This window comes from Pseudopodoces humilis, chromosome 1 (genome assembly GCF_049639895.1).
Source record: "Pseudopodoces humilis isolate 2021_Gansu_Grassland_sample_001 chromosome 1, ASM4963989v1, whole genome shotgun sequence".
Lineage (NCBI taxonomy): Eukaryota > Metazoa > Chordata > Aves > Passeriformes > Paridae > Pseudopodoces > Pseudopodoces humilis.
In genome coordinates this window covers 133,201,816-133,215,658 of record NC_142200.1, presented here as the reverse complement: position 1 = coordinate 133,215,658, position 13,843 = coordinate 133,201,816, and the positions used below count along the sequence as shown (strand labels likewise).

Genomic DNA, 13,843 nt, shown 5'->3' with positions numbered 1-13,843 from the left:
GCCCAGTCTGTTGCTAGTAAAATAACAGCATATGTCTGAAAATCCACATCTTACTGATTGTGGGAATCTAGCATCCCTGATTTAATTGTAAATTTGAGACAAAAACATGACCTGAAACTGCTTGCTACTTCTGCAATTTCCAATGACACCTCTAGACCAGAAAATGTACATCCTTAGGAAAAGTTTTAGATATCTGATCTTATCTAAAAGATTGCAATCACTCTCCAAGTTTCTTGTCACATCTGGTTTCCTCTAGGCAGAAACCTGCAGGCCAAGGTAACCCCTGAGCATGTCACCTTTCACTGACATGCTCACCTGCACTTCAGGTGAGGAGGACAGCGTTCCGGGAGGAGACCTGTCAGGCCCTCACCTCAGGACACAAAGCATGCTGCAGAGATACAGAGAGAAACAACTTGTGCCATCTTTTATGGTAACAGAGTGCTCTAGCTCTGAGAAAGCAGCTGAAACTCAAAATACATGGTTGGCAGCAACTGGAAGGAGTGGGTGAGTGCGAGGGTGTGCAAGCTGGGTGTGCATGGCTGCAGGAGGCAAAGGCTGTGCTCACTCTGCAGCGACGACCTCATGGGGCTGCTGAGGAGATCCCTGGCTCCTGCTCAGCACTGGCAAGGCAGAGGCTGGCACAAGGTCACGTTGTTTTATGGGGAGTGCAAGCCTTAGCAAGGCGCCGCTGCCTCTTGGCTTTCCAAGCAGGAATGGCACCTGCAGGGCTTCAAGCATCCCCTGCCCTGACCTCATCCTGCCCATGGCCCGTGTAGGAGAGGGGCTGTGGAGGGGTCAGGCCCCAGCTGGAAGTAATTTCATCCACTGCTGGTACAGCTACACAGTTTGTTTTACAGAATTAGTTATTTTCAGCCACATTCTGTTTGCAACCGAGACTGCCAGACTCATCCCTCCAGGAAGAGGATTCCTCCTGGAAATAGTTCATTGCGAAAATGCTCACAAATCCATGAAAGGCACACCATTTTCTTTTGAAAAGCATGGTCTTGTCACTAAAACAGTGGTGGTATCCTGATGTACTTGTAGGCAAATCAGAGCTGGAAATTTATAAGGTGAAAAGCTTTAATAAAAGGCAACTTTGATGATACGTAGTCAAATCTGACACTCAGCTTATGGTATCTTTTGCTATTTCCCAAAACAAAATTTAACAACTCTAACTGAAATAAAAAGGTTTACTGATAAAAGCAGCAGTCCAAAAAAAGCTAGACAGGAACAAGTAATATTTCTTTCTAACAGCTTCTAGATATCTGAAGAAATATTGTGCCACCCAAGCAGACAATAAACCAAATTTCTTTCAAGCTAACACTAGCAATTAACAAAATAGCCTTTTTGTTTTTCAAGTAAGAGCTACACCAAAGGAAATAATGCAAACTGCATGGGAAGAACTTAATTAATTTCCCTAAACACTATATTCCCAGAGATCACAGAAACAATAGGCATCCATATTAATTAATTGGGTAAAATGATCTGCTTAATTAAATAGATGTAATTAAGAGTAATGTCTTGAGGTCTGTCTTTTGAAGTCCTTTCATTGCTCAAAAAAAAATTTCTGGGACAAGATTTTTATTGGAGAGACCTGTATTCTGTTTGACTAAAATGCCTAAGCAAAAAGTTTCCAAGAGATTCAGCATTTAGCTTGCTAATTCATGTGGAAAGAATCCAGTCAATAACAGGAAAATCTACCTTCAAATAGTTATATTAACCCAGAACCCCATACAGAGGAAAAATCAAATGGAGTTTTTTTCAGATAGAGGCTTATTTTGAGTGATACTAGAAGTGGTTATGATGACATGTAAATCAGAGCTTAAAGGAGTGCAAGAAAGTAAAGTAGTGAGAATATAGAGTTAAGTCAGAGGTGAAGCACCAAAGAATAAAATGTAAGGCAGGATATAGGTATTGAAAAATCTTACAAGAGAAAGAGAATTGTGTTAAAAAGTGTGAAATGTCCTGTGGAGTCATCATGAGACCTACTAAAATGAGTTGTTCACAGGGGAGCAGCAATTCTGATTGGGAAAGAACTGTGTCAGGAGATGAGAGTGCTCCTGTCAGAAAGATACTTTATTCTACTTGGCATGCTCAAGTGTTTCCTTCCCCATAAAAAATTAAAAAGTCAAGGAAATCACTTAAGATTTGACAATAAACTGATAGTTAAAGGACAGCTTTAGATTTATTATATTGTTTATATCAAGTCAAATCAGCTCACAGACTTGACTATTTTATCAGTGCTCCAGCTGTAGGGATATTGGCTGCTCTGATAAAATTAAATTGATTTGTTTCCCTCAGTTCTACACAAGCTACATCCTGCTTTGTCATATTTGGCTTCTGATAAAACACTACTGGCACACCGTTCCACCTCAAAATGCTGCCTGTGGCTTTTTTCCCCAAGGAGTGACATAAACCATCTGTGAGATGTAGATTTAGACATGAAGATTTAGACAGAAGCTAGTGGTTCTGATGATTTTTTTTTTAGTTTAAAATGATAGAGCTGGGCATGAAGGAAGACCTTGTGTTTTCACTCAGAGCCAGTGGCACACAGCACCAACGCTCTCAAGGCTGTACATAAGGTTTCTTGCTGTACCTTTAGAGCATCTGGGAATACTGATATTCCTTCCATTCTGCATTTTTCCTTTCTCCTTCTCCTACTCCACAAAAAATCAACAGTCAAACACAATGTACCATTACATCCATAAAGGAATTATTAGCAGGTATCCTTTCTTGAAATTTCTGTCTAAAACATGAGAATTAGGTTTAATACCACCCTGTTGGTCTGTAACATTTATTTCTGGAGTTTTTTAGGCTTCAAAAATTTCTCTGCAAGAAGGCAGAGGCACACGTGTGAGGACTCCAATGATCTTCCTCTGAACAACCGTGCTTGCTTCTGGTCTTCTCCTCACTGAAGGCAATAAATTCCACGAGATCAAAACTGTTGATCTGAGCCAAATTGGCGATCTATTCCAGTTCTGCTCCTAATGGCTAATACTGTGGTCACAGACACTATGACTCTGTGCAGCTGAGATATGTGAATGTCAAATGTGTCTTTATACAAAGCTTCATTGCTTAGCTCCAGAAATGAATAACACAGCCATTGCTTTCTCCAATCTGTGCACTCAAGGTAAAAATTCCCTTTGATGTTCTGTGATCTGGACAATGATCCAACAATGCCCTAGTCACCCACCTACTTTGTGAAAATCTGCCACCTCCTGACAGCTGAAAACTGTCAAAAAAACTCCTGGAAAACCTTGTTTAGAGATCCCATACAAATGAAATGTGTGTTACAATTTACAGTTTCTTTTGCTTACCCAGGAGGTTCTCTAATAGAATATAGAAATATTCTCTTGTTTTCCTTGGAATTCTTTTCACTTTACAGAAAAGAATGTCTCTTCCATGCTCACTGGCAAATTAGCTCACCCCTTTCTTTTCCATTGCTTCCACATTTGAATGGCAAACTAATGGCTCGACTACTCAGCTGTCTCAGGTACTTGTGTAGTGAGGTTTTATGGTTTGAACTAAGTTGAAGAAGAAAAATGGTGATTTTTGCAAAGCCAAATATTCTGTTTAGCTTGTGTAAATTTAATTTGGTGTCCACAGTTTCTCAAAATACAGTGCTGTACTATCTTTTCTTCCAGAATTCCAGCACACACATCAGTTGTAAAATGAGCTTGATCTGAAGGTAAACTATAATGTTCCATTGATGTAGGTTGTTACTTACAAGACACCTGTATCATTTGCAGCAGAAGCTGTAGAGAATGAGAAGGGCAATTATAAGAAAAAGAAGAACTGTTTCATATGGTGTTCTCTAGAAAATTGACTCCCTTCACAGAAATGCTCAGAGCAGAAATAAATTAAGGTGTATACATCCCTCAAGAACAATGCTGATGGGTACATAAGAAAAGTCCAGGAAAAAAGGTCTTCTGAAAAGGCTTTGGGTGGCATGCAACAAAGTGCAACAAAATTTGAGGAGAAAAATATGAAATGGCTGTTTCTTGTAAACAATGTGTGTTCTCTTACTCCAATAAATCATGAGATGCACTGAGAAACATAGAAAAAAATTAAAGTATGCACATGTAAATGAAATTACAATTCTGCTTCTTTAGCAGTTCCTCAATTTCTTAATATATGAATACAACTTTGGAAATGCTAGGGTCTTTTTTTCCAATAATTTCTGTGTATCGTGGTAAATCTACATATATCAATCATACATACACACACACACACATATATATATATATCTGATTTAGTGTTTCATCTTAGTGAGATTTGAAAGCTACTTAGTAATGTCTTTAGAATTCAAATTTTCCTTTTTCTCTGTGGAGGAGGATGTGCAGGAGCAGAGCACTGAGAGTGTTAGGCATTATGGAACGGTTGACACGAAAATCAAGGATAATAAGAAAAAAAAGTGACAAATCTTGCAATAACTAAATATAATTAGATAAACAAATTTATAGGGAAGTTTAAGAGTTAAAATAACTGTTGGGATAAATGACTCTGTAAACAAGCATTTTTCTGAGTAAGATTCAAATGAAGGACCACTGGGAATGCTAGTGAAACCAGTTTCAGACACTTGGATGAAAATTTATGGATTGTTGAAAAACATTTCAGCTGGATTTCTGAGAGAGTGCTACATGACATTTTTTGGTCTGGGTCAATTAAACCTGCTTCTTTAAAAAAATATAAGAATAGTATTCTCAATTAATCTCAATATTTTATCAGACCTCTATATCAATGTTTGTATAATTTTTAATGTGGCAATTTTAATTATTAAAAAATTAGAAAACCAGATGGAATTACAAAACAGCAACAGATTACTTAATTAACTTTTGCCTACTGGGATAAATAGAACATACCACAGAATATCTCAAAGCAGACACCAATGAGACACTATACATCCATTAGTATGCAGGAGGTTTGTTCTTCAGATAGCTGTTCTTATCAGACATAAGCATATGCCTATCAATCTTATTAAATAAACTCAGCAGCTCCTCACATTATAATCCACAGCGTATAACATCATGGCAAAAAATCTGAAGAAGAATTCTATGATGCTCCCTGCAGACCAGTGAAATCTCCCACCTAAGTACGTGAGGTGGACAAAAATCAAAAAATAATTGCTATTATTTTATGAAGGAATATAACATGTAAGTTAGTCTGCAAATACTAGCAAACATCCTTCAGCTGTGAAAGAGCCTTAAACCAAAAGTAATCAAAACATCAGATTTTAAAATTGTTGACATATTTGTCTGATCATATTACAAATATTCTGTCAGCTCAATTGCATGACATCTATTACATACCTGGGTAAAAATAGGAGTGAATGAGATGAAGAGTAGACCTATAAACTCATAATAATATAAATCTTCACTTATATGAAATATCCCTTGAATTTATTGCAGTAGTTTGTAGGTTTTTGTAGATTTCTTAGTATAATTTGCAAAGATGTTCTTTGAAATATAAGTTCTTTCAAAAAGGATTCCAGACAGAAGCTCTACAATTGCTTCTTTTGGAATGAACCCCAGCTGAGGACTTCCAAGATTCCCAGAAAAACTGATGATAATTATTGCACACCCAATACGTTCCTAAATGATGTGCACTGATACCTTTTTATTTAATAAAAATGAGTGTCACCATATATATGTGCATACATTTGGTTATTGCTATCAGAATTAACAGCCTGCAATTTAACCCCAGCCTATTAGAAAAAGGGCTCAGCAGACCCACACAAATGGAAATGACTACTTGCCACAGGTTTTCAACCAGGCTTCAAGACAATGTGTTTGTTAGTACCTTCAGATTAATACCAGTTAGTTTTTGAATAGTTTTAATCTCATGCTAGATGATTTAAACCAGATGAAAATAAAAATGTGTTATGAAAAATAAAAGAATACAGAAAATACAGTATTGTAGTATTTACTGAACAAAATAACAAAAACCATGTTCGCTTTTCTCTTTTTTTAACAGCATTAAGTAATCAAATTTAGGCCATACAAGCATCAACAAGAAATGTAAGTAACTGTACTATTAAGGTGGCATCTACAACTTTTTTAAACTGCTCAAAATCCAAAACCACAAATGTTGTATACCTCACTTAAAAATCATTCAAGTGCTTTGCACAGTATGTAAAAAAACTGATAGTAAATGACTGCTATGAAACGTACATGCAGCACCTGAATTTTATATTTCAATACCTCAGGCCCAGATCATCGAAGCATTTAGGTTTCCACTCCTCAGGGAAGCTCTGGGTCTCCATGTATATTAACCCCTTCCCTGAAAGGAGTAACTGGTTTTGACGGTGTGAATTTATAGCGTTGTCTTTCCCTATGCAGGGAGGGAAAGGGTCAATTTTACAGAAAGAATGGTTCCAATAGGCAGAAAGTTTATGGCACTGCAACTACACGAACCACCTTCCCTACACAACATAAAAATATTCTATTAAGGATTATTTTACAACTCAGTGGAAATATGCAGTAATGCAATTCATTTCCTTTGTCTGGATGACAAAAATGCAGTCTTAACAGTCACAAGAACCTGCCTTGTGTTAGCTATAAAAAAAAAATATATTTATATATATATTTATGCAACTACTATGTGCATTAAACAAAACCACTGTATGAATCAGCAGGGTTCAATAACACTTGTATCTGAATCTCTGGAAGGGGTGCATTGAAGTCTATGGTGCTTCTCAGTAAGGACTCACAATGAAATGGCAAAGAATAGAAACCCATTTATTTTAAATCTTATTTTTCTTACCCCATTGCCTAAGAAATGGTCCATAAGCTCTCTGGCAGCTAAAAGGATCTGTTGCCTTTACTTCAACCTACTGCTGAGAAATGAAAAATACACCTTTATACAAACCTGATAATTCATTTTTTAGTGAACACTGAAACTGAAAATCAGCCCAATGTCATTGTGAACTCCCATGAAATAATTCCACCATCGTGAAAATTCTCTCTTGTCTTCGCTTCTTACCAATCTGTATATCATGAGTTGTTTAGCAGGCTAGTAATCAGCAATGTACAAGAAACATTGTATTACTCCTGGAAAGCATTTACATTGTGACTCAGGTTGGCAGGTTAATTTAGAATTGAAAAGTGTATTTCACTTATATAAATGTTGGAAAAATCCTTTTTTTCTTCTTTACCTGTCTTAAGATACTTTTCTCAATCACTGTGAACACTGATCAGTGCCCTTTGCACTGAAATGGTACAGATTTTTTCCTCAGTCTTTGAGATAACAGAGAAGACTTGAACCAAAGGGCAATACCCTTGCGCACCAAAGCTTTATTATATTTCTGATTACTGTGCATCCCCACACCTAAACAAATGACATGGCACTTGTGCCAGTTCTGATACTGTAGGTGTCCACTGACAAGTGTTCTGCATGAACCATTGTGTCTCAGTCCACTAACAAAAACTACTGTGCAGTAGTAATCTGGTATCTTAGATAATTATTCTTCTTGGACAAAGTTTATCCAGAATCTTCTTTCTATCAGGCTACAGCAGCTTAGGGCTCCTTTTCTTTAAAGAGAGGCAAAATAAATGTCTTACACCTGTAGGCCAGTACTGGTGTTCTGTCCCAGAAATTTTAGCACTGCTCTGATACGATGAACCCTTCTTTTTCTCCCACTGGTTCCACCTCAGCATAGGCAGGATGTCCAGATCCTCTTCTGAATTTCATTGCTGGCCATCTGCTTGGACGTCGCTACAACAGCAACAAGAAAAGAAACTTTTATGAAGGGTACTACAATGAATTGTTGATAAAAAGATCTAACAATATCCTGCAATTTCGACCTTGCATACTAAACCACACTCCCTGTAGTTGTTATAGGAATAGAAAGGCACAGTTCAGCAGCAGCAAAAGTCAGAGGAACTAATCCCTCCTTTCATGACTGTTCTCAAACATGTAAGCAATTACCCCTACTCTTAGCAAAGAGGATGAAATAGCTCCTGTCTAAAATGGTTGATTATCAGATTTGTCACGTGAAGAACTGATGATCCACTAATATCTAGAGGATCTGTCCTAGTTCCTTCCTAGTTCTGCATATGGGAAATAGATGGCAGAGTTGACAGGAACTTTAATTAAAAAAAATTATTTAGGATAAAATTCTGGCAGGCTTATGCAGGACTATGAAAATAATGACTTTCTATTTCAAGTGCTATATTTTTTACTTGAGTAGTTTACTTTGATCATTCAAATAAAATAAACATTTTTATTTAAACTCTTAAGAGCTTTGGGTACAAGAGCCTTAAGAATCCCAACCAATTTCCACTAGGATCTTGGGTGCCTGCTTTAGAAACAGCTAATAAACAGAGAAAAAAAAAAGTTATTTTCTAGGGCAGCTAAAGCAATTCCTGTATTATTATGGTATCTCTAGGGCTGAAAACTGCTTTAAACAATCTGCATTTTCAAACAAATTAATGTCAGGTAAGGCTCAGATTTTGGGTGACCAATCTGAAATTATGTCAAAGGGAATAGCTTTCAGGAAAATAGGGAAACTCCTTAATTGAGTCAGTGAGAAGAAAAAGCTTTCCTAAAAAGATTTTTCCCTATTAAAATTTTTATCTGCCAAATATACTGATTTATTTCTCTTTGCTGAAAAGAGTTACAATGTGCTTGAAAGGAGGGCTAGAAGATACAGCTACTTATATAGAAACATTGCAGGAAGATGAGAGGAGAATCAATGAAAACAACTTACAGCCTATATTTTCATTGACAGTTCAAAAGCAAAATAGTTTTACTTTATGATTTTCTTCTGAATATAAACACTGCATTTGATTTTCTGTCCCTATAATACTGCATTTTTATTTCCTTTCAATCACAAAGGATACCTCATGCTGCTGAGGGGTGTTGTTGGTGATTTGCTATTGGTGAATATGGTATTTTGCTGGGACTCATGGTGCTGTTGGGCAGGAGTCGCTAGAGAAACCTTGAGGTGCCACTGAACCTTGCTCCCAAAAAACCACACAGCTGACTGCAGGTACAGCACAAAGTCTTCCTCACTGATCATTGTCAGGAATATACCACATAAAAACAACTGATTCCTTTTCCTCCCATTGCAGATCAGGTTACTTTTGAGGTGTTCAGAGTTAAATTCTGTTTGGCAGGTAATTTAAAATCCCAGGTCTTTCAGTGCAGCACCATCCTACAAAGTAGGAAGGCAGAACACTGTCTTCTTTAATGGGTGTCTCTTCCTTACAAGAAAACTTAGTCTGTTCAAACTTTAGAGAGTTTTTTTTAACCCAGGCTTGATTCTATGTGTTTTCAAAATTTAGAAGGACAGTTTGGTTACTGCTAAAGAAAAAAGATCATATTCTGTTTTCAGGCTCACTAAAGTAAATCAAGAATAATGCAATTAAATGTAAAGGGTTTATTTCAGATTTACACTGGAACGAATGAGAAAGGAATTTGAGGGAGAAGTCTCTAATGAAAATGGAAAAGGAAAAACCACTGGAAAAGGAGCAGGAAAGAATAACTAGAAACAGTACCAAAATGGCAACATGTAAGGATGAGCTTTTAATATACTAAGTTGCTCACTAATTTTATCATGTACCTATGATTAGTTACTACTTCATTGCTACATTGATGATAGATACTAAATTTACCATTTTATGCTACTCTTTTAAATTGACCTTTCCAGATGATTAGTTATGGAACAGATGTGTATCAGTTTTAATGATACAAAGCCATAAGACATAAATATGACCTGTTTTTCCAGAAATAAAGCAAAAGACTTGAAGGTCATCTTCTAATATTGCAGTTACAGTTTTTTGCAGTTTCTCGTCACGTCTGAGGTGAGATTTTCCCTTTATAGTGATTGTTTAATTTCAGCTTCATTATGTGCGTGTTGACAGTTTTAAAAGAGAGCACTGACAAACTATCAATTCATTACCTTATGTAACCCCTCAAAGGCTGTAAAAATATTTTAGCTTAACTGAAAAAAACAAAAGTAACTTGATAGATATTGTGAGATACAAAGTTTCTTCAGTTGCTGAAGCAGCTCAGGTAAAAAACCTAATGCATTCTTCCTTTTCTTTCTCTGTGAAGGCTAATTAAAAAACAGCACACCCCTCCCGCCCAAACCAACTAAAACACACCAAAAAACCCCACCAAACCCAAACCAAACTGGGAGAAAGCAAGCTGGGTACTTTGTTAACTAATTCTCTATTTTAGCAGGAAAAAATATGTTTCTTCCTCTGGAATCAGAACACTTAAAGGAAATCCTCTGAGCTGTGGCCGGAGAGTTGTAACTCCTTCTTCCTTTCAGTGTATTACAAAGCAGGAAAACAGGACTTTTTAGTATTTTTTTCATTTTTTGAAGCTTCCTTGAGTTCACTATTTTAAGCAATGAAATTGAGAGAAAAGCACTTGTGGCCCTACATGACCAGGATGCAGAAGAAATATGACATGCAGGAAAATAATTTATGATACACATTAAAAAAGTTAGTTCCTGTTGAAGATCAGTAAGATAAAAGGAAAATATCCAGCAGTCCAATAATCCATGGAAAGTGAGGTCAACCTTTCATGTTTCCTACATTATGTCTCTTTACACCATTGCTGGTGGCTGTGCAGGATGTTTGACTTCCTGCAGAAATACAAAGACTAAAATAAGGATATTTATATCCATCTTGTAGAAGAGGCAGAACTTATACCTTTTGTCTTCATTCTGAGGGAAAATAGAGGGGATTCCACCTATTAAAACTAAAGGGTGAAAACTGGAGTAACTTCTCAGTTTGCAAGGAAAGTGCATTCCAACTGTATTCTTGTTCCTGATCAGTTTCTTTTGACATCTTTCAATATCAGGGATTTTTTTGAGCCTTATAGAGCCTCATTTATCCATGAAAATCATAGGATCTTATTTAGACATATTAAAAAGAGTTTTGATATATATCTGAGTGCAGTTAATTGAATATAGTCTAAATAAAACTCAGTTGTTATGATCTGATCATAGTTTCTAGTGTTACAGTCGATTTTTTTCAGGTTGCTAGCCATAGACCACCTTATTTCCTGCTGAACAGTAACCAATACTACAAGACCAGTTACAGGAGGAAGGACAGTTGTGTAAAGCTGTGTTGCAATACTGGTATCTGAAGATTGAGTCCCTCATTCTGAGAGGTTTTGATGTTGACGTTATCACTATCTCTAAAATTTATGCCACATACCACTGTTCATCTGAGACGGTCATTTATCAAAAGCAGTTGTAATAATGTGCATTTTGTTAGCTGCAGAAACTATGAGGTTTTACATTTCCTTTCATGCATCTGCATGAAGACAAGTTTCTACCAGTAATGGACCAAAGGAACTTGGCAACAGGTATTACGTATTTGATATTCTTACATCCTAGCCTCTATTATCCCCATCTTATCCTTAAGTCTATATTTCCCTGAGTACACAAAAATGGAATGAGAACAATTCTGTACAGATCCACAATTTCAGAAGAGCAGTGATGGAAAAATAAAATATTTACCCCTCTGTCATCTCCTCAACCCTGCCACACACATTTTGTTCCGAAAGATTTCTAAAACACTATCAAAAGTTTCTTTGTATATTTCAACCAGCATAAAATCCCAGAGTGCTTGTGCATGCATCAGCTCTTCATTCGTATTCAGCAGTAAAACTGAACAATGGATTTCATGACATGTGCACACTCTTTTAAAAACTGAATTTACATGAATATAAATACTTGACATAGCATGAGAAGGTCAATCTTTCAAAGTCTTGACTCTCCAGAGCTCCCTAGTAAACTTGATTTACCACTAAACTACACAAAAGCTGAAGTCGTTGAGCACCTTTTAGAATGAATGCTCTGGCACAACTTTGTCTCCTCTGTCCATTGATTTTTTTTATATGTCAATCTTTCCAACTTCCAGAGGACTGGTTTACTGTGTCTACTGAAGGGCTGCACCTTACATTTCATTTCCACTGATGCCAATTTCTCTGTCTAATTCAGGAGCATAGGCACATTTATAACTATTTAAAAGCTGTACTCTTTAACCACACTTTGTCAAGAGAGCCTATTTAACTCTGATGATATGGAAATATGCAAATATGGAGCTATCCAAATTCTGGACTTATTGTCAAAACTTCAGAAAATCTCCTGTGACTTACTAAAATAGATTAAGAAAAAGGAAACAAAATAACAGTAAGGTCTTACTAAATGACTAAATGTTAATCTGATACTATTCAAGATCCATTAGTCTAAGTACTTGTCCAGTGTTAATTTGCCTGAATAGTCAGGTTTCATGTGAAAAGTAAAGATCTTTCTGTTACCAATTACCTTGACCATAACATGCATTTTTGTGCTCAAAGTTACCTGAAATTTGTGTGTTAGTCTTTAATTTCTTCTAGAAACACCCAAATTATTTGGCAAATCACAGTCAGAAGTGAATGAAGCTACCAATATCTGAAACTATACTCTGATATATTTTCCCAGGAATAAGAGAAGAATAATTGCCTGACATCATGTTAAACTCGTATTTTGAAGGAACTGTTTTCAAGTAAGGATTGCTTCAGACTTAAGATTCCGTAGAGTCATTTACTGGCTTCATTTATTTTTCTTTTTGATATAACTACTTGTTTAATGTATCTTTTTGTGATTTAAACCATCTTTCTATAACGGTTTCTGCAGTCATATGTTCATCTGAGGAGTTGGCAGCTGAAGGACGAGAAACAGAATGCCTCCTTCCTCTACACCTTTGACTTCTATTGTCAGTGTTGATTATTTATTTTAGTGCTTCTCCCTTGTGGTTGATTTAGGTTTCCCCTGCTGAACTACTGGTTCCTGCTGAGCTGGATAAGCTTTGGAAAAATAACTTTACTATCAGTACTAGGCAATGACAGAGAGATCAATGACAATACCCCAAATGCCAGGATACTGCAGGACTTTGAAAGAAGGGAAAAATGATACCTGTTCTCTTCTTTTTAATCATCATCTTAATGAAAAGCAATTCAGCCTGAACATCTGGACAAAAACTAATTGATGACCATGTTAAGCCTATTTCAAACATAATCCCCTGTAAAAACAATGGGCCATGTCCCAGAAGAAAACAGCAGAGCTGTGTGAGCTCCATCAGCTGGTTTAGACAGCTGAGGATCTAATTCTTTTTACAAAAAACCTTTTTTTTTTTTTAAATCTGTCTCCTATTTACTTATTTTTTGAAGACACACTGTATTTGTGATATTAATGCAGAAACCTAGAAATAGTGCATGGAAAACATGGCTGGATGTCAAATCTAGCTCTTATTTGTGTTGTGCTGTCATATGCAGAGAGGTAAAATGGTGAGCCAGAAATACCCATTAATTTCCTGAGCTCTGAATACCAAGAACTCCAGCATTTTAAACTATTTTCTCATATAATTTCCTTTCTCTAAGCAGATAGGTGATGAGCAGAAGGTCAAAATCTGAAGAAAATCTACTGCTAGATGTGTGTGCCAGTGAATGTTTTCAGATACCAAAATACAATCCCCTATACAGCCCACCATTAAAAAAACCCCAGTATTTATTGCTTTCTCAGAGCACCCCACCTAGGGCTCAGTATTTAGAAGTCATCCTCAGTTCATGCTAACAGTCTAAATGCTGTCAGCTTTAAGTGAGGCAGAGTTAAATGACAGGAATGCAGATCCTTTCATGCTGGTTGGTCTTTATGGTATGAAACAGTCCCAGCCTTATTTCATTTACTAGCGAAGACATAATTTAAGTTAAATCAAGGACATAATTTAAGTTAAATAATGGATTTAAGGTGCATGCAAATCATGGAGTCAAGGTGCATCCTCCATGCTCTGATCACACATTATTATTTATTTGTTGAAGATCTGCAGCTGTTTTTTATTTCCTC

General features: G+C 36.5%; 1 protein-coding gene across 1 annotated transcript in view; it reads right to left on the bottom strand.

Annotated features, from left to right (window-relative positions):
* Positions 1 to 1,176: 1,176 nt before the first annotated feature.
* Positions 1,177 to 13,843, bottom strand: part of PLXDC2 (plexin domain containing 2) — a 256,079-nt gene continuing 243,412 nt past the window's right edge. The window contains exon 14 of the mRNA XM_005518748.3: positions 1,177 to 7,713. Within this exon, the coding sequence (XP_005518805.1) occupies positions 7,597 to 7,713 (117 nt within the window). The 3' untranslated portion in view covers positions 1,177 to 7,596. The remainder of the gene's footprint in view (positions 7,714 to 13,843) is intronic.